This window comes from Heteronotia binoei, chromosome 21 (assembly GCF_032191835.1).
Source record: "Heteronotia binoei isolate CCM8104 ecotype False Entrance Well chromosome 21, APGP_CSIRO_Hbin_v1, whole genome shotgun sequence".
Lineage (NCBI taxonomy): Eukaryota > Metazoa > Chordata > Lepidosauria > Squamata > Gekkonidae > Heteronotia > Heteronotia binoei.
The window spans coordinates 81,506,496-81,527,111 of NC_083243.1; the positions used below are offsets into that span (position 1 = coordinate 81,506,496).

Genomic DNA, 20,616 nt, shown 5'->3' on the forward strand with positions numbered 1-20,616 from the left:
GAGAGGGGCCCAGAAAAGGTGGCCTAAACAAAACTCGTCTCCCCCACCCCAGTTGGCTAGCCGCGGTCAACGGGCATCCTTACTTGCGGTCAAAAAATAACAACAAAGGAAAAATCGCACTGCTACAGCATCAACCCCAAATCAGACTTTTCCCTGCAGCCACTGTGGCCGGATCTGCCTGTCCCACATTGGTCTTGTCAGCCACCAGCGAGCCTGCAGCAGACGTGGACTACTGCACCCTTCTTAAATCTTCGTTCGCGAAGTCAGGCCGAGAGACATGTACAATTATCTACCTAATGGGTGGAAATTATGGTAGTTTACTCACTGCATGGAGCTTTTGGCTCTTGGAACAGGCTCATTCCTTTGAGGCTAGGGTTGCTGACCGGGAGAAGCTTAAGTAGAAAGACAACTATGGGAAAGAGACCCTAAGAGACTTACCAGAGCAGTCCCATTCTTGTGCTGACAGCTCTTCTGCCGTTTGGAGAGTGAGAGTCTTGAAGTCGGAGGGCATCAGCCTGAGGAGGAGGGATGTGATCCCTTAGAAGGAACCTCTTCTAGGAATCAATGGATAGTTCTCACAATGGTGGGAAGTAAGCAGTGGATTCCTGCAAGTTATTGGGGCTGGTACTATTTAATGTATTCATCAGTTATCTGGAACTAAAAGTGAGTAGTGTAGTGACCAAGTTTGTAGATGACACAAAATTTTTCAGAATGGTGAAAACTAAACTTGACTGTGATGCTCTCCAAGAGGACCTCCATATACTGGGTAAATGGATTACAATGTGACAAATGACGTTCAGTGTTGGTAGGTATAAGGTGATGGACACTGGGACAAAAAATCCTACCTTCAAGTATGGGCTAATATGGCCTGAAGTTGCTGACACTGAGAAGGGAAAAGATCATAGAGTCGTAGTGGATAGCTAAATAACAGTCTTTCCATTTCAGATAGCATTTGGGATCAGATAAGGTTTGTTGTTGTTTTTTAACCAAATAAGAGGCTGAAGTTGGTTCCCGATTCCCAGTTTCTGCTGATTGCTTTTAAAAGCTGTTTTTACCCTATTTGTTGTCTAAGGCTTTCAGGGCCAGAGTTCATTAGTAGTTGTAGATTTTCAGAGTTGTATGGTGTGGTCTTGGCATTGTGAAACCTGATGTTTTGCCAGCTACTGTGACTGGTATCCTCAGAGGTATAACCCAGAAATGAGTTGTCTCTGGGTCAAAGTTAGAAGAAGATGGTAGGCAGGTAATTTATATCTATTCAGGAAGTTGGGCTAGGGCTGAGTCATTAGCTTGTAGGAGCTTCCCAGGCTGTGACATGCTAGTGGAGGAGCTTTCCTGAGAAGGTTCTTTTGTATATGGATTGGCTATTGAAATTCTAAAGAACCTCCTCAGGAAAGTTCCTCCATTAACAGCACTACAGATAAGATTAGAATTTCAATAGCCAATCCATATACAAAAGAACCTTTTCAGGGAAGCTCCTATAAGATAATGAGTCAGCCCTAGCCCAGCTTCCTGAATAGATATAAATTACCTGCCTGCCATCTTCTAACTTTGACCCAGAGAGAACTTCAATTTTCTGGGTTATATCTCTGAGGATGCCAGTCATAGTTGCTGGCGAAACATCAGGTCTCACAATGCCAAGACCACAGCCATACAGCCCAGAAAATCTACAACTACTACTGTTTTTACCCTACTTTACTCTGACTTGCTTAAATGATCTGTGTTCTCAATTTATTTCTATGTATTTTCAGTCATTTAAATTGCAGTACGTTTTAGTGTTTTTAACTGGTTAACAACTTTGAAGGCTAGTTATATAATAGACAGGCACCATAGTCACATTAATCTAGCATATATGTATATCTACACATACATATACACACACATACACACACTCAGTAAACTAGCAAAGCTACCTTCTCTCATTTAGGAAACAAATTATTATTTCAGTTTCACTTCCCTAGTTTTAGAACACAATGAAACTGGGAGGGAAACCCAGGGAAGAGGAGGGGTCTGGGTCAGAAAAAAATGCTAACAAAGTGTTGATGTAGAACATTCTGGTAATTAGAGATGTAGTTATTGAATGATTTTAAAATGAAATTTAATTGTTCTTATGCTTAAAAAAACAACCATTTATCTTTAATACACAGAAGTCAATGATAAGAGATTTTACTGTGACAACATTGTTTAATGTTATTTACCAGGATAAAAATACAACTGCTTTCAAATCCATAAATGCCTAAAAAACAACTTTTAAGTGTTCTGTTGAAAACTTGAAGAAGGAATCCCAGAAGGGAAGAAGGGATCCCAGAATGCCATATGAATTCTACTTTAAGAAGCTGTACATCCTGAAAACTGCTAATGTGTTCCATTTGAAAGGGTGTATTTACAGTAATGGAACGTGCTAGTAGTTTTTCCACATTCAGGAAATGACTGAATGAAGACAGGAAACAGAACATGACAGTCTGGTAAATTCTGGCAGAAGCATCTTTCATTAACAGGGCCAGTTATTTTAAGCAGGAGTTAGCCATTTGTTTGTATATTTCCCAATGGAGCCAATGTGATCTGTGTTCACACAGACTTTTTTGCGTTGATTACGTTTATCTTGGGACCTGTATGGGAAAAACCATAATTTTGTCCTCAATCTGCAAAATCCTCATGCACCCAAACATGCTGACTACACTCTTTCTTAATACATTTTTGGCAATAGGATTGCCAACCTACAGGGTTCTGAAGATCTCCCAGAATTCCAGCTGCTCTCCAGATAACAGAGAACAGGGCCCCCTGAAGAAAATAGCTGCTTTGGAGGGTGGGTTTTGTGGCATTACACCTTCATAGAATCACAGAATCAGAGAGTTGGAAGGGATCTCCAGGGTCATCTAGTCCAACCCCCTGCACAATACAGGAAACTCACAAATACCTCCCCCTAAATTCACATGATCTTCAATGAGGTTCTTGTTGAGGATCCTTCCCAAGCTCCACAGCCCAAACCTCCAGGAATTTCCCAGTCCACTGTTGGCAACCCTAATTTAGCAATGTGATCTCTGACAACTTTGATTACCTCTGCAATGGGAGATATATAGAATCCCAAATCCCATGTGTTGCGCACTCACACAACCACCTCTTCAAGAACAAATAGGTGCTTGGTGCTGTTAGGTAAAACTAATGTGGAGTCTTCATGTGAAGATTCTCATGAAGCCCATCCTTGCATAGGAAGACTCTTGATTATAACTATCAACAGAACTTTTATCACAAACTACTTTTATTTATTTTTAAAGCACCAATTTTACTGCAGTTGTTCATGCATAGTTTGTTGCACAGAACCCATTAAATAATACTTAAAAAAAAAAGCAAACCAACAAACCCAAATCCATCAGAAACAGATTGTTTAGGAGTGAGGTTTTATTTCTTTAAGCATAAAATGCATAGAGCATTGAAAGCTACAATCAACAGTAGTTACGTTGTGTGTTTCATAACTTGTTCACAGCACTTCCTACCAGTTTTTAAAAATATTTATTTATAAAACACCTAAAAGCACTCCGTCCATAAAAAAATAAAAATAAAACAGGCTTACAATCTAATCATGTACACTAGGGGAAATAGGTCAACAGGGAAGAGCTATGGTGAGCAGGTGGTTCTGTGTCCATCTTTCATTTGGTCACTACCTCATGTGGAAACAAGCAAACAATATTGTTTGATTGACAAAATGCTTGCCTTTATGACCAGCTAATTTTCTAAATGTGGAGAGAGCTGGCCTATAGAATCACCAAGAGTCGAACATGACTGAATGGCGAAGTGAGAATTCAATGGACTTAGAAAGGTATAACTCTGCTTATGATTGCAAAGTTAATATTGTATTCTGTCTTGTGAAACTGTAGCTCCATCTACATGGGGACTGTTCCCTATTATGCTCAGATAGCTGCAACAACAACAACAATTTTCTAAAATCCATCATAGGTGTTTGGTTTCATAGAAGAGGCTGAACACTGTCTTAAGTATTCATTTGATGGACTGCAATGCACTTTAGATTTTGTTCCCTTTCCTTCCAGATTGAAATGCCTGTTCTGTTCCACATTGCAGACTGTTTACACGTTGCTTTTTCCGTTCCACTGCGAGGCGCAAGGCTTTAATAATCATATCTTTGTTATTCATGATGTTGTACTGACTCAGTTCTACCAGCTTGTCAAAGTCTTCCTCTGAATATCGTAAAGCATTTATATTGTAAGGGCCAAAGGTACTAAGATCAATTATACCATCTTCCATCTCCTCAGGACTACGTTTGACACCTGTTGTTAAAGAAAATGATGGTTTTATTATTATTGAGAAAACTGACATCTTGAGATTGTCTGTCAAAAATATATAGCAGGTCATAGCCTGACATTGGAATTCCAAGTAAGGTTAAAATTTCCTAAACCCATTGACTTCAGGTTATATATTTATATCCCACTTTTCTCCCCAGTGGGAACCAAAAGTGGCTCACAACAGCTTGCTTTCTTCCTCCATTTTATCCTTACAACAACGACCTTATAAATTAGATTAGTTTGTTGCTCAGCCACAAAGTGGCTGGCCCAATGTTATCCAGTGGGTTTCCATGGCAAAGTGAGAATTCAATGGACTTAGAAAGGTATAACTCTGCTTATGATTGCACTGTCAATGTTGTATTCTGTCTTGTGAAACTGTAGCTCCATCTACATGGGGACTGTTCCCTGTTGTGCTCAGATAGCTGCAAAACAGAGCCTCCACACAGGGATATCATCTGTGCTTTTCCTCCATTTCCTCTCACAACCCCACCTCCAAAGTGCTTTTTGCTAACTTTTTGTAAAATATTAATAGTAAGTATGACTACACAGTAATATACCTACAACAGCAAAAAGCCCATTGGTGGTGGGGGTGGGTAATGGCAGGTGTTAAGATCAAATAGAGAGGAAATGGTCCTAGATGTGGTAATGGCATTCTGAAAAACCATGCCTTCCTATCCACACTGAGACTAAGCCTACTTTACATTTTTTGGAAAATCATACCAAAGAAGATTGGGGAAGATATACTATGAGGCAAGAAGAAACCCAGAAAATGAACAATTCCATGATGGTGTTGTGTGGAAACTAAAATGCTGCCATTTTGGAAGGGATCTGGAGAAAAAGCGACTCATACACATTTTTGTTGTGATATTTAGCTTTTTTGTGTGCTTGTGCTTTCTTTTCTCATAATATGTTTGTGGAAGTTAGCCTTGGGATTTGCTGAAGTGAGGGATCTGTATATGCTTATTTGAACCTACTTGAAGCACAAGTTGGTAAGGAGAAATCACAGTGGGAACGGCACATAAAGAAAAGAAGAAGACTTAACACTACCACATTTCATGTCACGATGCACTGCAGTTTTACTTTACCAATTCAGGAAATTCACACTTGCATTCTATGGCTTTTGCCTGATGCTTAACAGGAACAAACATCTATTGTGCTGAGCATGCACTAAGTTTCTCATGAGAGATCATACAAAGGTTTTTGTGAATGCAAAATTACAACTTGAGGTATTGATAGAATTATTTTTTAGTTTATCCTTGATTTTATACTAAATGTAGATGTTTATAGGTTTAAATGGCATTTTCTTTTATAATATAATTGTATTGCTCCACACGGAGAGGGGCCTAGAAAAAGTGGCCTAAACAAAGCTCGTCTCCCCCACCCCAGTTGGCTAGCCGCGGTCAACGGGCATCCTTACTTGCGGTCGAAAAATAACAACAAAGAAAAGGCATGCACCTGCCTCACAAAGTGTGCAAAGACTAAAGCTTGCGTGTTGGAACATCAGAACCATGCTTGACACAGTAGGCAGTGGTCGCCCTGAACGACGCTCTGCTCTAGTTGCCCACGAACTTCTCAGGTTGAATATCGACATAGCAGCTCTCAGTGAGGTCCGTTTCCCTGAGGAAGGTAGTCTTCAAGAACACGGTGCTGGCTATACCCTCTACTGGTCGGGTAAGTCAAAGGCTGAGAGCCGCCTTTCTGGCGTTGGCTTCATGGTCAGGAACTCCATTGCCTCCAAACTCGAAAACCTTCCAACAGGTCACTCAGATCGCATCATGTCCATGCGCCTCCCACTTCAAAACAAGCAGCATGCAACACTCTTCAGTGTGTATGCCCCAACCCTTCAAGCAGATCCTGCAGAAAAGAACAAGTTCTATGCTGATCTACGCAACCTCGTACGGAAGACCCCTACAGAGGACAAGGTGATCATCCTTGGCGACTTCAATGCCAGAGTAGGTAAAGACTCGGAAGCCTGGAAAGGAGTACTTGGCAAACTGCAATGACTCCTTGGCAACTGCAATGACAACGGGCGCCTCCTGCTAGAATTCTGCATGGAGCACCAGCTCACCATCACCAACACTATCTTCCAGCAGAAGAACAGTCTGAAGACAACCTGGATGCACCCACGGTCCAAGCACTGGCACCTTATCGACTACATTCTGGTGCGCCAGAGAGACCTTCGAGATGTCTTACACACCCGAGTAATGCCCAGCGCAGAATGTCATACGGATCATCGTCTTGTACGCTGCAATCTCCGTCTTCACTTTAAACCCACACCCAGGAGAGGAGGTATCCCTCGGAGGAAGTTTCAGGTTGGCAGCCTCCAGTCAGCCGAAGTTAAAGCTGCCTTCCATGCAAAACTCCAGTCAAGAATTGAGGACCTCAGTTGCCCCACAGACCCTTCTCCAGAAGCACTCTGGGAACACCTAAAAACTACCGTCCTGCAGATCTCTGAAGAAGTCCTCGGGTTCTCCACAAGGAAGAACAAGCACTGGTTTGATGAGAACAATCAAGAGATCCAAGAATTACTGGCAAAAAAGAGATCTGCCTACCAAGCACATCTTGCTCAGCCCTCCTGTCCTGGGAAAAAAGCAACCTTTCGCGCTGCATGTAGCAACCTCCAGCGCAAGCTTCGAGACATTCAGAACGAGTGGTGGACCAAGCTTGCAGAGAGAACCCAGCTGTGTGCAGACACTGGTGATTTAAGAGGGTTCTACGAAGCCCTGAAGGCAGTATATGGTCCATCATATCAGGCTCAGAGTCCCTTGCATAGTGCAGACGGCCAAGTGCTCCTCACAGACAAGGCATCCATACTGAACCGGTGGTCGGAGTATTTTCAGGTTCTCTTCAGTGCCAACCGCGTAGTTCAAGATTCAGCAATCCACCTCACCCCACTTCAACCGGTGAAAACAGAGTTGGATGAGATCCCCACCCTAGAAGAGACTGTTAAAGCCATCAAGCAACTGAAAAGTGGCAAGGCAGCAGGAGTTGATGGAATTCCACCAGAGATCTGGAAGCATGGGGGCACAGTACTACATAGCTCACTTCACAAAGTACTTGTCACCTGCTGGGAACAAGGCAAATTACCACAGGACTTTCGCGATGCAATCATCATCACCCTATACAAGAACAAAGGGGAAAAATCAGACTGCTCCAACTACCGGGGGATAACCCTGCTCTCCATCGCAGGCAAAATCCTTGCCAGAATACTCCTGAACAGACTGGTGCCCACCATTGCAGAAGAACTCCTCCCAGAGAGCCAGTGCGGCTTCAGAGCTAACAGGAGCACCACCGACATGGTATTTGTTTTCAGGCAGCTCCAAGAGAAATGCAGGGAACAGAACAAGGGTCTGTATGTGACTTTTGTCGACCTTACCAAAGCTTTCGATACCGTTAGCAGGAAAGGCCTGTGGCAAATCTTGGAACGTTTAGGATGTCCCCCAAGGTTCCTCAGCATGATCATCCAGCTACACGAAGACCAGCGAGGCCAAGTCAGACACTGCAACGACCTCTCGGAGCCCTTCCCAATAGGCACAGGTGTAAAGCAAGGCTGCGTTCTCGCTCCAACTCTCTTTACGATCTTCTTTAGCATGATGCTTCAAAGAGCCGCAGTAGATCTAGATGAGGACGATGGTGTCTACATCCGCTATCGCACCGATGGCAGCCTGTTCAACCTGAGGCGACTAAAGGCACACTCCAAGACAATGGAAAAACTCATCCGAGAGCTACTGTTTGCTGATGATGCTGCACTCGTCTCCCACTCGGTATCAGCTCTGCAGCATATGACGTCCTGCTTTGCAGAGGCTGCCAAGCTATTCGGCCTAGAAGTTAGTCTGAAGAAGACAGAAGTTCTCCACCAGCCTGCACCTCAGGAAGATTATCACCCTCCCTGAATCACTGTGGGTGAATCAGTTCTGAAGACAGTCCAGCAGTTCAGCTACCTGGGGTGCATCATCTCCTCAGATGCCAAGATCGACAAGGAGATTGACAACAGGCTGGCAAAGGCAAACCGTGCATTTGGCCGACTGCACAAAAGAGTGTGGAGCAACAAGCATCTGAAAAAAGGCACAAAGATCAATGTTTACAAAGCGGTTGTGATGACAACCCTCATCTATGGCTCCGAATCGTGGGTTTTATACCGTCATCACCTGCGACTCCTTGAGCGCTTTCATCAGCGCTGCCTTCGCACCATCCTCAACATCCACTGGAGTGACTTTGTGACCAACACTGAAGTCCTCAAGCGGGCAGAGGTTACCAGCATCGAGGCACTGCTGTTGAAGACGCAGCTGCGCTGGGCAGGGCATATTTCTAGGATGGAAAACCACCGCCTTCCCAAGATTGCTCTGTATGGCGAACTCTCCACCGGCCATCGAAATAGAGGGGCACCAAAGAAGAGGTACAAGGACTCCTTGAAGAAATCCCTTAGCACCTGTCACATCAACCATCACCAGTGGTCTGACCTAGCCTCAGATCGCAAAGCATGGAGGCACACCATCCACCAGGCTGTCTCTTCCTTTGAGAACACACGCATAGCTGGTCTTGAGGACAAAAGGAGATTGAGGAAGAATCGCACTGCTACAGGACCAACCCTAAATCAGACTTTTCCCTGCAGCCGCTGTGGCCGGACCTGCCTGTCCCACATTGGTCTTGTCAGCCACCAGCGAGCCTGCAGCAGACGTGGACTATTGCACCCTTCTTAAATCTTCGTTCGCGAAGCCAAGCCGAGAGAGATAATTGTATTGCCTCCTACTTGTTATTATCCGGATTCTTATGAACAAATGCCTAATAAAGGTTTTACAGATACAGAACTTGTTGTAAAGAAAGATATTCCTTGATGAGGAGAAAAAGAGTTTATGGATTAATTATAGCTAAGGTGTATCACTGTTGTTAATCATTTGTAGTGAAAATACACAGTGATCCTTAATCTATCTGTTCTAAAAGCCATCTCTCTTAGATTCATTTCTTTCTACAGATTAGATAAACTGAACATAGATACAACACCACATTCTGAAGAGGTAACAGGGTCAGCCTGTTGCAGCCAAAATATTTGTGGCTTCTTAAATAGAAATAACAAGAGGGGACCTGCAACAAAATGTTCTGCAATGTGTTGTGGCTTGTTTTAACTTGTAACTGCTGTCGGTGCCTCTCCCTGGTTCCAGTTCTCATGAATGTATGGTGGATTCTCTGGTCTGTCTCCTTCCCCCCCTCTCCACTGGCTTCCATGTTTCCCTTTTAATCCTCCTTCCTTGGCTCCTCCCCGCTCTGTCTTCCTGTGGGTGAGTGGTTGTGGTTGTGCTCAGCATCTCTTCCCTCAGCCCCCATTGTTCATGTTCTTTGGAAAGGTAAGTCAATGGTTTCCCTTCCCTTCTCCCTCATTCCCTCACTCATGCTCAGCCTTTGGAGGGCTCCTGCTTTGGGGCCTTGGGAATCCCACCCTGTATCCTTTGGGGTAGCCATGGTGGGCTCCAGGGTCCCTGTCAGGTGGGCTGCCATTCTTCTGTGGCCCAACACTTTTCCTCAGCATTGGCTTGGGAAGCCCCAGCCCTGCCATTCTTTCAGTTGCCAGCAGCCCTGGTGTTTCCTTGAGAAGCTGTTGCCCTCCTGGCCTCTTCTTTGCCAGTGGTCCTGGCAGTGGCAGGCACGGTTCTTACAGCAGCAGTCCTAGCAGAGGTGGGAATGGTTCTTGCTATGGCAGTCCTAGCAGTGGCAGGGACAGTTCTTGCCACAGCAGCTTTCCTGGAGGCCCCAGCATGGGCTTGGGGAACCATGGCCTTGCTGTGTTCGGCCTTACTGGCTTGAAGAATTCCAAGGCTGGACACCCTTGGCAAGTCTGTTCTCTGCACATGCACATGTTTAACTTTTGAGGGCATTTACGTAAACTTTTTTTTTTAGATATAAGATGTTTCTGCACACCTGGGAGTGGCCCAAGTGTGCAACCCCCCCCCCTCCCAAAAAAAACCCCTCTTTGCCCTCCATGTGCCTCCAATCTGCAGAAATTAGTATCTGCGCATGGGGGCATGCTGGGAATGAGATATATAGATTCATAGCGGCAAAAGTTTTTATGAGCCAGCTGCTATATTTATCAGAAGTAATATATGTAATCTCTCCTAATTTGTATGGCTGTGCTGAAAGGATTTCAAGACTTGTTATTGTTCTAAGCTCAATATTTTATCCAGGTAATCATAATGACTCTCAAAATCTTGTCTCAAATGCTGTTTTAGAACTCAATAGTATCTAGAACACATGCATGACTTCTTCACCCAAATACAGCCACCACAACTACAGAAGCAGCTGAGATGGTTGCTTGAGGTCAGGGCCAGTCCTGCCACTAGGCAAATCAGGCAACTGCCTAGGGTGCCAGTCACTAGGGGGTGCCAAATTGAGTGCCTCCCACGTGACTACTGAGGTCACAGCACAGAGTATCCCTGCTAGGGATGGCTGCTGGAGCAGGAGAAGCAAGGAGCTGTGTAGTGGGGAAAGGCAACCATGAGGTGGCTGGGGCCATGGACTGAAGAAAGGGTCAACGGCCTGGCCAACCTTGATCTGACTTCATCTATAGACTTAGAAGGCAGGCTTAAGCCTTCATGTACTTTGCCCTATGCAAGAATGCTAAGGGCCTTGAAATGTGCTGCCCTTTCACTTTCTTCCTGGAATACACATTTGGGGTAAAAAGCTAAGGTAAACATCGGTCGCATTATTCTGCACGTTGTTAGTAAATGATTGTGTAAAGAAGTATGTATAAGAATAAAGCAATGCAACCACTGTCACAGCAGCAGAGACAGACTGGTGTGATGAACATCAACCCTGAGTCGTGTGACATTCCTACAAGTGGCACAGCGAACAGGGACACCTCTCATCAACGCCTGGCATAGGCCCCTTGAGTGCACTCCATCGTTCTAAACGACCCCTTCATTGGTGAGTATGGGAGGACAGTTCTCGCAAACCCAGCAGAAACATTTGGAGGAGCTGCAGTTCCTCATTCAGAAGTACAGCGGGTCCGTGACTTCTGGGCAACTTAAGACTCTCTTACAAGAGATCAGTGAGCAATGCCCCTGGTACCCGAAGGGAGGTTCTCTTAAACTTCGGGAATGGGAGAAGATAGGGAAGACCTTTCAACAGAAGTCTTGAGATTCTGTTAAACTTCTGTAGGTCTGGCATCAATGCAGGTATACAGTAGAGAAATTTATGCCCATTTCTAATACAAAGCAGCTTTCCAAAGATTGTCCCCTAAAATGCACTGGTGTCCAACTTGTGCTCCCTGCCCCTCCTTTCCCCCCTCCTCCCCAATGGATCCACCCGTGGGCCCAATATCTAACGCCTTGGGACGAATGGTCTGTGAAGTTTTGGAGAAGGAACTTAGTCAGGCTAAATTGGAAAATGTTCCAGAATTGGCAGACATGTTGTCTATTTGCCCTGAACATTTGACAGGGGAAGAGTTGCCTGACCTTTTATTGGTATGCCCAGTAACATATGCACAGAATTAGAATAGGCAACAGGTTGTTAACTATACTGTGTTGCCCCACTCTGTTTTGAGTGAAATTCAAAAGGCTATCAGAGATATGGCCATAAGGGGAACCAATGTGCAGAGTCTTTTAGAAGGACTCTCTAATGGATACACTGTGATTCCTCAAGATTGGAAAAATATGATGAGGATGATGTTAACTCCTGGACAGTATGTGGTATGGGACAGTGAATATTGTAATTTGGCTAATGCTCAAGGGCGTGGCTCCAACGGGACTTATACTGCTGAACAACTATATGGATCTGGACAGTTCAGAACTATTGAAGCACAAGCTGTGCTCCCTGTTGCAACCCTTGCTATTGTATCGAAATGTGCTTTACAGGCCTTTGCCAAGGTACCTACAGAAGGGCGGTCAGCCCATAGTTTTGCAACTATCTGTCAAAAGCCACAAGAGCCCGACTTAGACCTTATCAACTGTCTTCAGGCAGCAATCAGAAGACAGGTTGATAATCCTGATGCAGCAGGATAATTGATCATAAAATTGGCTAAGGAAAATGCTAATTTGGATTCAGAAAGAGTCCAGTGGTGCAGAGTGTTAAAGCTGCAGTATTTCAGTCTTAAGCTCTGCTTACAGCCTGAGTTTGATCCTGGCAGAAGCTGGATTTAGGTAGCTGCCTCAAAGTTGCTCAGCCTTCCATCCTTCCTAGGTTGATCAAATGAGTACCCAGTTTGCTGGGGAGAAAGTGTAAAAGACACACTTTACTTTGCAACAGCTCTCAGTGCAGCAGGCTGAAGTGGCTGCTGTAACAATGGCGTTTCAGCTCTATTCACAAAGGTCTTTCAACTTATTAGTTGACACCTTATATGCATTAAATTTGATTCATCAACTTCCTGGTGCATGTATCACTTTTCAAATTGACCCTAATTTGATTGGCTATATTTTTAATCTTGCAGTTTTTAATTTCTTGCTGTGAGTTAACTTTTTTCATTGCTCACTATTTGAAGCCATTCTAATCTTCCTGGTGTGATTGCTCAGGGTGATGCATGCTGATAAGGCTTCAAAAGTGATACCTCTCTATTTACTAATCCCTCTCTCAGTCATAGCTATTTTCACCAGAATGCCAAAGCATTTGTCAAACAGTTCTCATTACCTTTTGATCAGGACACTGGTCTATCCAGTCCAGCACTCTGTGTCATGCAGTGACCAATATATGTGTCAGTTTGGTGTAGCGGTTAAGTGTGCAAACTCTTATCTGGAAGAGCCAGGTTTGATTCCCCACTCCTCCCCTTGTAACTGCTGGAATGGCTTTGGGTCAGTCATAACTGTGGCAGAGGTTGTCCTTGAAAGGGCAGCTTCTGTGAGAGTCCTCTCAGCCCCACCCACCTCACAGGGTGTCTGTTGTGGGGGAGGGAGATAAAGGAGATTGTGAGCTGCTCTGAGACTCTTGAGTGGAGGGCAGAATTTAAATCCAGTGTCTTCTTCTATGCGCGTGTGTGTGTGTGTGTATATATATATATATATATATATATATATATGCACTGTGACTAATAGCACCTGCTGGACCTCTGCTTCATATTTTTATTCAGTCCCCTCTTGGGGCTGGCTATGCTTGTAGCTGCCACTACCTCCTGGGGCAGTGAATTCCACATGTTAATCAACCTTTGGGTGAAGAAGTACTTCCTTTTATCTGTATTAACCTGACTGCTCAGCAATTTCCTTGAATGCCCATGAGTTTTTGTATTGTGAGAAAGGGAGAAAAGTACTTCTTTCTCTACTTTCTCCATCCCATGCATAATCTTGTAAACCTCTTATCATGTCACTCCACAGTCAATGTTTCTCCAAGCCAAAGAGCCCCAAGTGTTTTAACCTTTCTTTATAGGGAAAGTGTTTCCTAACAAGCTCTGGCAAATGGATTTTACCCATATAGCTTTCTTGAAACCCTGGTACTGTGTTCATGTTAGTGTAGACACATACTCTGGATATCTTTGGGCTACTGCTCACTGTGGTGAAGCCACAAAACATGTCATGGCTCACGTTATTTCTGCCTTTGTGGTAATGGGTTGTCTGCAAATGTTGAAAACTGATAACGCCTCAGCATATAGTTTTTCTGAATTTGTTGCTTTTTGTACACAATGGAACATTCAAATCTAGCATGGCATTCCATATAATTCCACAGGTCAAGCTATTGTGGAACATGCTAATCAGACATTGAAAACCACTCTTCAAAAACAATTAAAAGAAGTGAAAATGAGGGTTCCTACCCAAATGCGGGTTCAGGAACAGTTGAATTTGGTCTTATTAACTTGGCATGGTCCAGTTCCCCTTATTAACTGATGGTGCTGGCATGCTGCTGTGTTCTTTCTTGCAGGTCCTTTGCGGGTTCTGGCACGTTGTGCTCGCCCAGCTAAAGATGGAGTAGCATCAGGGTCTCCCAAATCCGATTCCCAATTTCCATCTCAGCCACAAAAGGGAGATGGTACAACACCCACACACCCAGGCAGCTCATGATGTCACATGGGGGGATGTGAAGCATCTAACTAATCCAGCTCAACTAACATTGGAAGAGGCTGGGCGAGAGCCATCTCCAGAGAATTTGATGGCTGCTGTTTTTGCAACTCACAATGAACAACTCTTTGTTGTTTGTGTTTATGTCTTTTGTCTCCTGACAAGGCTATTAGTTTTGGAGATTGTCTTCAGTTTAATATTTGGGAACGCTTAGCTAACATTAACAACGTTTCACCTTTTTGTTTGACACAACACGCTGATTTACATATGTTATTAGGAACCTGTCTAATTCCTGTTTGCAAGGCTCCAGGAACTGATACAGCTCTTGGTAAATGTTTAAATGAATCCCAAATCTCTTATGCAACTTTACCCAACTAGGGCATTCCCACCTATAAGCTTCCAGCGGATGCCTTAACTCTATATACCTCATATGTGGCTAACCATGAAAATCTTACTTATGCATAGATGGTAAAAATGCAACAATCAATGTAACCAGTAATTATGGCCATATTCCCTTACCACCTTGTTGGTTTTTCTCTTGCTTCCATTGAACTGTTCATTATATTTCTGCTAATATATCTCTTTCTGTATGTTGTTTAAGTCACCTTGCTGTGGTGTTGCCTCAAAGATCCTGGCTTATGGAATCCTCTGCCTCACAGAGAAACTGTCCCCTTAGACTCTACCTGTGATTCTTCTGATATGGCATTATTATCTCAAGCTGAATATGTGTCCCTTGCTGCTTCACTCATCAGGGTGCCAGCCTTAGCTGTTATTAATCACAGAACATTAAGTAAAATTGCTTGCAGCTTAGCAAAAACTATTAATTCTACATCCATCGCCTTGGCTGCTTTGAGTGCAGAACAGATGGAGATGCTGTTTTAGACAACCATGCAGCTATAGACCTATCTGCTGCTCCTCCAACACCAAGGATGCGAATCATTGCAAAATATGGGCTGCTTCAATATCACTGACAATTCTCAAAGAATAAACCATCAGCTCGATAACCTACGGCAGTTAGCTGCTTCCATTCATAAGGACATTCTACCATCCTGGTGGGAAGCACTATGGTCCTGGCTGCCTAAGGGTGGTTGGGCACTTTGTGTCAGTGGGGTTTGGGAATGTAAGGACTAGCTGTAGTGGTGTGTGGCTTTGTACAATGCTTGCCTTCCTTATGTGTCTTGTTTACAAGAATATGTAATCCGTCAGGAGAAGAATATACTTTGTAAGCCAATCATGCATACGTATTAGCAAAGCAATTGGAACAATACACCCCTTCAATACAATCGATTCCAGAGAGTGATGGTGAGGGGTCAGAATGTTTAAGATACCCCTTAAAAAAACAGAAAAGAATTGGATGAAGGAAGGGTCAACGGCCTGGCCAACCTTGATCCGACTTCATCTATAGACTTAGAAGGCAGGCTTAAGCCTTCATGTACTTTGCCCTATGCAAGAATGTGCTGTCCTTTCACCTCCTTCCTGGAATACACATTTGGGGTAATAAGCTAAGGTAAACATCGGCCTCATTATTCTGCACGTTGTTAGTAAATGATTGTGTAAAGAAGTATGTATAAGAATAAAGCAACACAACCACTGTCACAGCAGCAGAGACAGACTGGTGTGATGAACATCAACCCTGAGTCATGTGACATTCCTACAATGGGCTACAGACCACTTCCTGCCACTCCTCTCTTTGCTGCTGAGGGTCTGGTGGGTGAATGGCAGTCTAAGTAGCCATGGCCTGTTTAAACAATTGACCAGGAAAGTTTGTTGATTCACTGGAGTGCCGAGGAGAGAGCTGGATGGAGGGAGTAAATTTTCAGTGCAGTCCTAGAAAGAGCTGGTGTCAAAGATATGGCCCGCAGGGCTCTTATCTGCTCATCAGCAACTGTCCCTCTCCTACTTCCTTCTCCTGAGCTGCTGTTGACTGTCTCCTCCCCCTCTCTTTTGGGGAGAAAGAGAAAGAGAGCAGAGTCTTGAGAAAGAACAGTCATCTCAGGGCACCTAAGAGACCAACAAAGTTTTATTCCAGGTAAAAGCTGCATTGCAGGCTGGCTTGTTTGCACAGGAGAGAGAAAACAACCGTCCCTTTTCCTCTGTGGGCTGTCTCCTCTCCCCTTCCCATATAGGTCTCTTATTCAGCCTGGAAAACTGCAGCCTGGCTCTCTCTGTCTTGCAGGAGAGAGAAAACAACCTTCCCTTTCCTCCATGTGCTGTTTCCTCCCCCTCACCCCTCCTTTAGGAGTCTTCTTTTCCCTGGGAACCTGCAGCCTGGCTGGCTTTCTCTGTCCTGCAGGAAAGAGGAAACAATTTCCCTTTCTTCCCTGGGAAATTGAGACAGAGAGTGGCTTGCTTGACTCAGCTTAGGACTTCCTAATGAGCCCATGAGAGATCTGAACAGGATACATCTCTCAGCTACAATCTCATATATAGCATCTGTATACACAGTGGCTTTCCCATTTACTGCACTGAAAATTTACTTCCTTTGTACACATGGACCTGTCCCTTCCATAGAAGTGAATGAAGAAGCTTGTCTATGGTAACTGCACTGTAGATTGTAGTAAGTTTAAGACTGACTATGCCCTACTCCAGTTTTTATAGATTTAAGGCCACTTACTAGTGTTGAAACGGGGGAAGAAAACCCTACACAAATTGAAGATCAGACAAATTTTCCAAGTCTAATGTTACTTAGTACAAGAGCTTTACTCAAAAAGGTTTGACTCTTGTACTAAAGCCTAAACTCACAAAACTGAAAATTTTAAAAATATCGCTTAAGCTTTATCTGGAAATATAATTCAAGAACACTGAAACTTAACTTTTTAAATGACTTTTTTATTGCTATCTCTTACATTTCAATTTTGCTTTGCATTCCATCTTGAAAAGTTATTTTTGGTAACTCAAAAGGAGTCTGGATTAGACAATCAGTACATCATAGAGTAGTGATTAATGTGCTCTGCTTATTAAACACTTTGCTTAGAATTTCAGGATGTGATTTTTGCTTCTAAAGCTGGCAATCCTTATTTTCTTTCTCTAGTTATTTTAAACTTCTTAGGTGAACATAGCCCTCTGCAGCTCATGATGGGGGAAAAGGAATTTCCACTATCCATTGTAAATAAGGGTTTATTGTTTTAATTCTCTTTATTATAAAACTTGGGGGGGGCACCAGAAGTTAGCCTTGCCTAGGGCACCAGATAGTCTAGGGCCAGCCCACTTGGTGTGGTAGTATGTTTAGGGATGCCAGTGAAGCAGCATGGGATATGAGAGATGTGTCCCAAATCCTCTGCAGGGTTGTAAAGAAATCTGGATTACATCACCTAACTCATGGAATGTAGTTGTTTGGGTTGTCCTACCCCTGAACACAAATTCTATTCTTTTCATGATTCTTTACTGTCTTCTTTCTGATACTTTATGGCCCCCAATTATGACCTCTTTTCCTAACATCCTACCCTCGTATATTAATCTGCAAATATTCTTATCCCAACAGTTCCCAGATCTTTTGTTACCTGGCCAATGAGATAACAATGGGTGCAACAAGAGGAGATATTTTAAAGCACATTAAAACCTGCTAATTGGATTTAGATGCTGACATGGCAGAAGGGAGGAGTAACTCTTTCCGCTTGTGCTGTTTTCTTGATGGAAATCAACTTCCTTGGGGGACCTTACTAGGAAACCTAGACTATACTAATAACAGCTGAGGATTATTTATTTCAGAACAATTTTGGAAGGTGGGGGGTTAACTACCCCTTCCATTACCCTGTGGACTCAATCCAAATTGCTTTCTCACATGGCCTGATCATTAATCTTAAAAAAATGTGTGGCAGTATAATCATGAACCTTCCATGTCTTCTTTTGTACTATGTAAGTGATAATGAGGTAAAAAGAGCAAAGACTTACCTGGTACTTTGTACTCTTTGAAAGTATCATTAACTAAAGGGAAAAGGACCACTATAGGTATTTCGGGGCTTTCTTGATCTCCAACTAGGTAGCACTCCTTTATATCCTTTTCTTCTACATCTGGGATATTTTGAGGAAATGGAACTCCCTGTTCTGAGAAATACTTTGAGGCTTCTTTCAGGGGCTGTGTAATTACAGGAAGAAAAATCCAAACAAGATATTAGAACCCCTAGAAATAGATTTGTGTGTGTGCATGTGTATCAGCAGTCACCTATATATTTGTGATGCACAATAACATGCATTGTTCAAAAGCAAACCTGTTATGCAGAAATGACTTCTAGAATATGACTAACTCATGATACATACACCATATGCCCCCAAAATTGTTAACTTCTGTTTGCTAAGATGCATAAAAGTTGAAGACCAAGGTTTAACTAAGACTGTTTTGGTGGAGGTGGTATTTCCAGACAACCCTAGTGCAAGTAAATAAAGAGTGAAGAACACCTCTTTCATCTCACTTTAATCAAGACAGGATGGTTGCATACATTTACTAAATAACATTTATTAAACTTCCCCTTTTATAGCCCTGGAGTTGCTGCTGGCAGAGGAGGAAGCAGCTGAAGGAAGAATAGGAAGTATGTTTTAATAACCAAGTTTCTCTTTATATCATAGAACATCAACTGACTCTCAAAGCACATAAACTGTGATTATGGTTGTCACAGCAGTTGAGTTATAGTTTGCATTTTCTCACCATCATTTGTGATGCTGAGCTGTAATTTAAATGTATGATGACATCCACTTTCCTCTCAGGCCTCATGAGTGGTGGGTAGCTGCTAGCAAAGGCAAATGCATTATCAACTAGATACAGGTGGTCTTCACATCCTGTTAGCTGGTTAGGAAAACTGTCCAGATCACAGTCTAAAAGAAATGAATTTGTTGTCAACAATAATTAATGTAGCTAATTGTGGGGAAAGTAAAGAAGTAGAAAGCACAGTTCTAAAACAAATCACAACCACTGACTTCAAGTGTGCAACTCCGCTTAGGAATACATTGTTAATAATTTAAAATGCTCCAATGCTGCCCTTCTGCCTATACAAGATCTTTAGGGCAGTTCCCCTTCTTATGCTCTGTGCTCATACTGCATTTTACTAGGGCTTCAAAATCCCATCTCCAAATGACAGCTAGCTATTTCTCTGGGAATAAAAGACAGTCTTATGCCCCACACCCTTCCCTCTGGAAGAATGGCCAGCATGCAGTCCTTTTAAAGAGTTTCTGCCTTAACTCAGCTTTGTGCATCATTCATAACAGCTGTTCAGTCTGGATAATCTGTTCCACACTTCATGAAAAGAGGAGCTGTCACTGTACCTTTCCACTGTGCAAGCTGACTCTCCAGGTACTTGTTGTGCATCGGGCAGCCTTTCAAAAAATTGGGGACCTGGGTAACTGCTGGTCGCCACATGATAATATCTTGGAAAATACTAGCAAGACTATCTGGGGGACTCTCCATATGAGTAGGTAGTTTATTCACATGTGTATACAACACACAGTCATCTGAAAAGAAATAAAGCTTAGTAAGTGCTTCATTGTTTGAACATTAGTCTTTCTAAGTAACGACAATTTATTACATGATATGTGGAAATCCCTTGAGCTCCCTGTTCTTTTTAAACCTCAGGTTCCTACAAGGGCCACATAACTAAAATCTCAAGTTGCTTTTTCAAAATTGGTCTTCAACAGGGCTGTCAAACTCATTTGTTATGAGGGCCGGATCTGACCTAAACAAGACCTTGTGTCAGGCCGGAGCCATGTGTGTACCTATTTAAGATTAGGTAGAAGATATAAACTTTTTAAAAGACACAGACAAACATGACTAAAGATTTTTTTAAAAAAACCCTTAAGAACATAAAGAACATAAGAGAAGCCATGTTGGATCAGGCCAATGGCCCATTCAGTTCAACACTCTGTGTCACACAGTGGCCAAAACAACCAGGTACCATCAGGAGGTCCATCAGTGGGGCCAGGACACTAGACGCCTTTCCACTGTTGCCCCCCCTACCAATAAAATAAAACATGCTAAAGATAAAACTTAAAATAAAACATGCTTAAAACATTAGCACTTGTTGGTTTTAAAGGTGCTTTTTTGAATTTCTCCCATGGGATCCAGGGAACTGGGCAAAGGAAGCGCTAGCTCTTTCCCTCCACAGGGGACCAGGAGGGGGAGGAGCCTCAACCAATGGAGAAAATAGGGTTTTGTTCTGTAGCTCCTGTAGCTGGCAAAGCAAGCTGAGATGCAGAAGGAAACAAGAAAGAGGGAGAAGGAAGCCAATAACAGCCAGTTGCCCGGGGGCCAGATAGGAGCCTTCTGGGGGCTTGATTTGGCCCCCAGGCCACATGTTTGACACTCCAGTCTACAGGTTGCCTTGACCATGTGGAGAAAACTGGAAACAGACTTCACATGATGGTTT

The 20,616-nt window shown here is 43.3% G+C and overlaps 1 protein-coding gene across 1 annotated transcript in view; it reads right to left on the reverse strand.

Annotated features, from left to right (window-relative positions):
• Positions 1-3,935: 3,935 nt before the first annotated feature.
• LOC132589606 (cytosolic phospholipase A2 epsilon-like) overlaps positions 3,936-20,616 on the reverse strand; it is a 91,839-nt gene continuing 75,158 nt past the window's right edge. Inside the window, exons 17-20 of the mRNA XM_060262357.1 lie at positions 19,520-19,705; positions 18,906-19,072; positions 18,155-18,338; positions 3,936-4,280 (exon numbers count right to left, since the gene is read on the reverse strand). Of these exons, the coding sequence (XP_060118340.1) occupies positions 4,018-4,280; positions 18,155-18,338; positions 18,906-19,072; positions 19,520-19,705 (800 nt within the window). The 3' untranslated portion in view covers positions 3,936-4,017. The remainder of the gene's footprint in view (positions 4,281-18,154; positions 18,339-18,905; positions 19,073-19,519; positions 19,706-20,616) is intronic.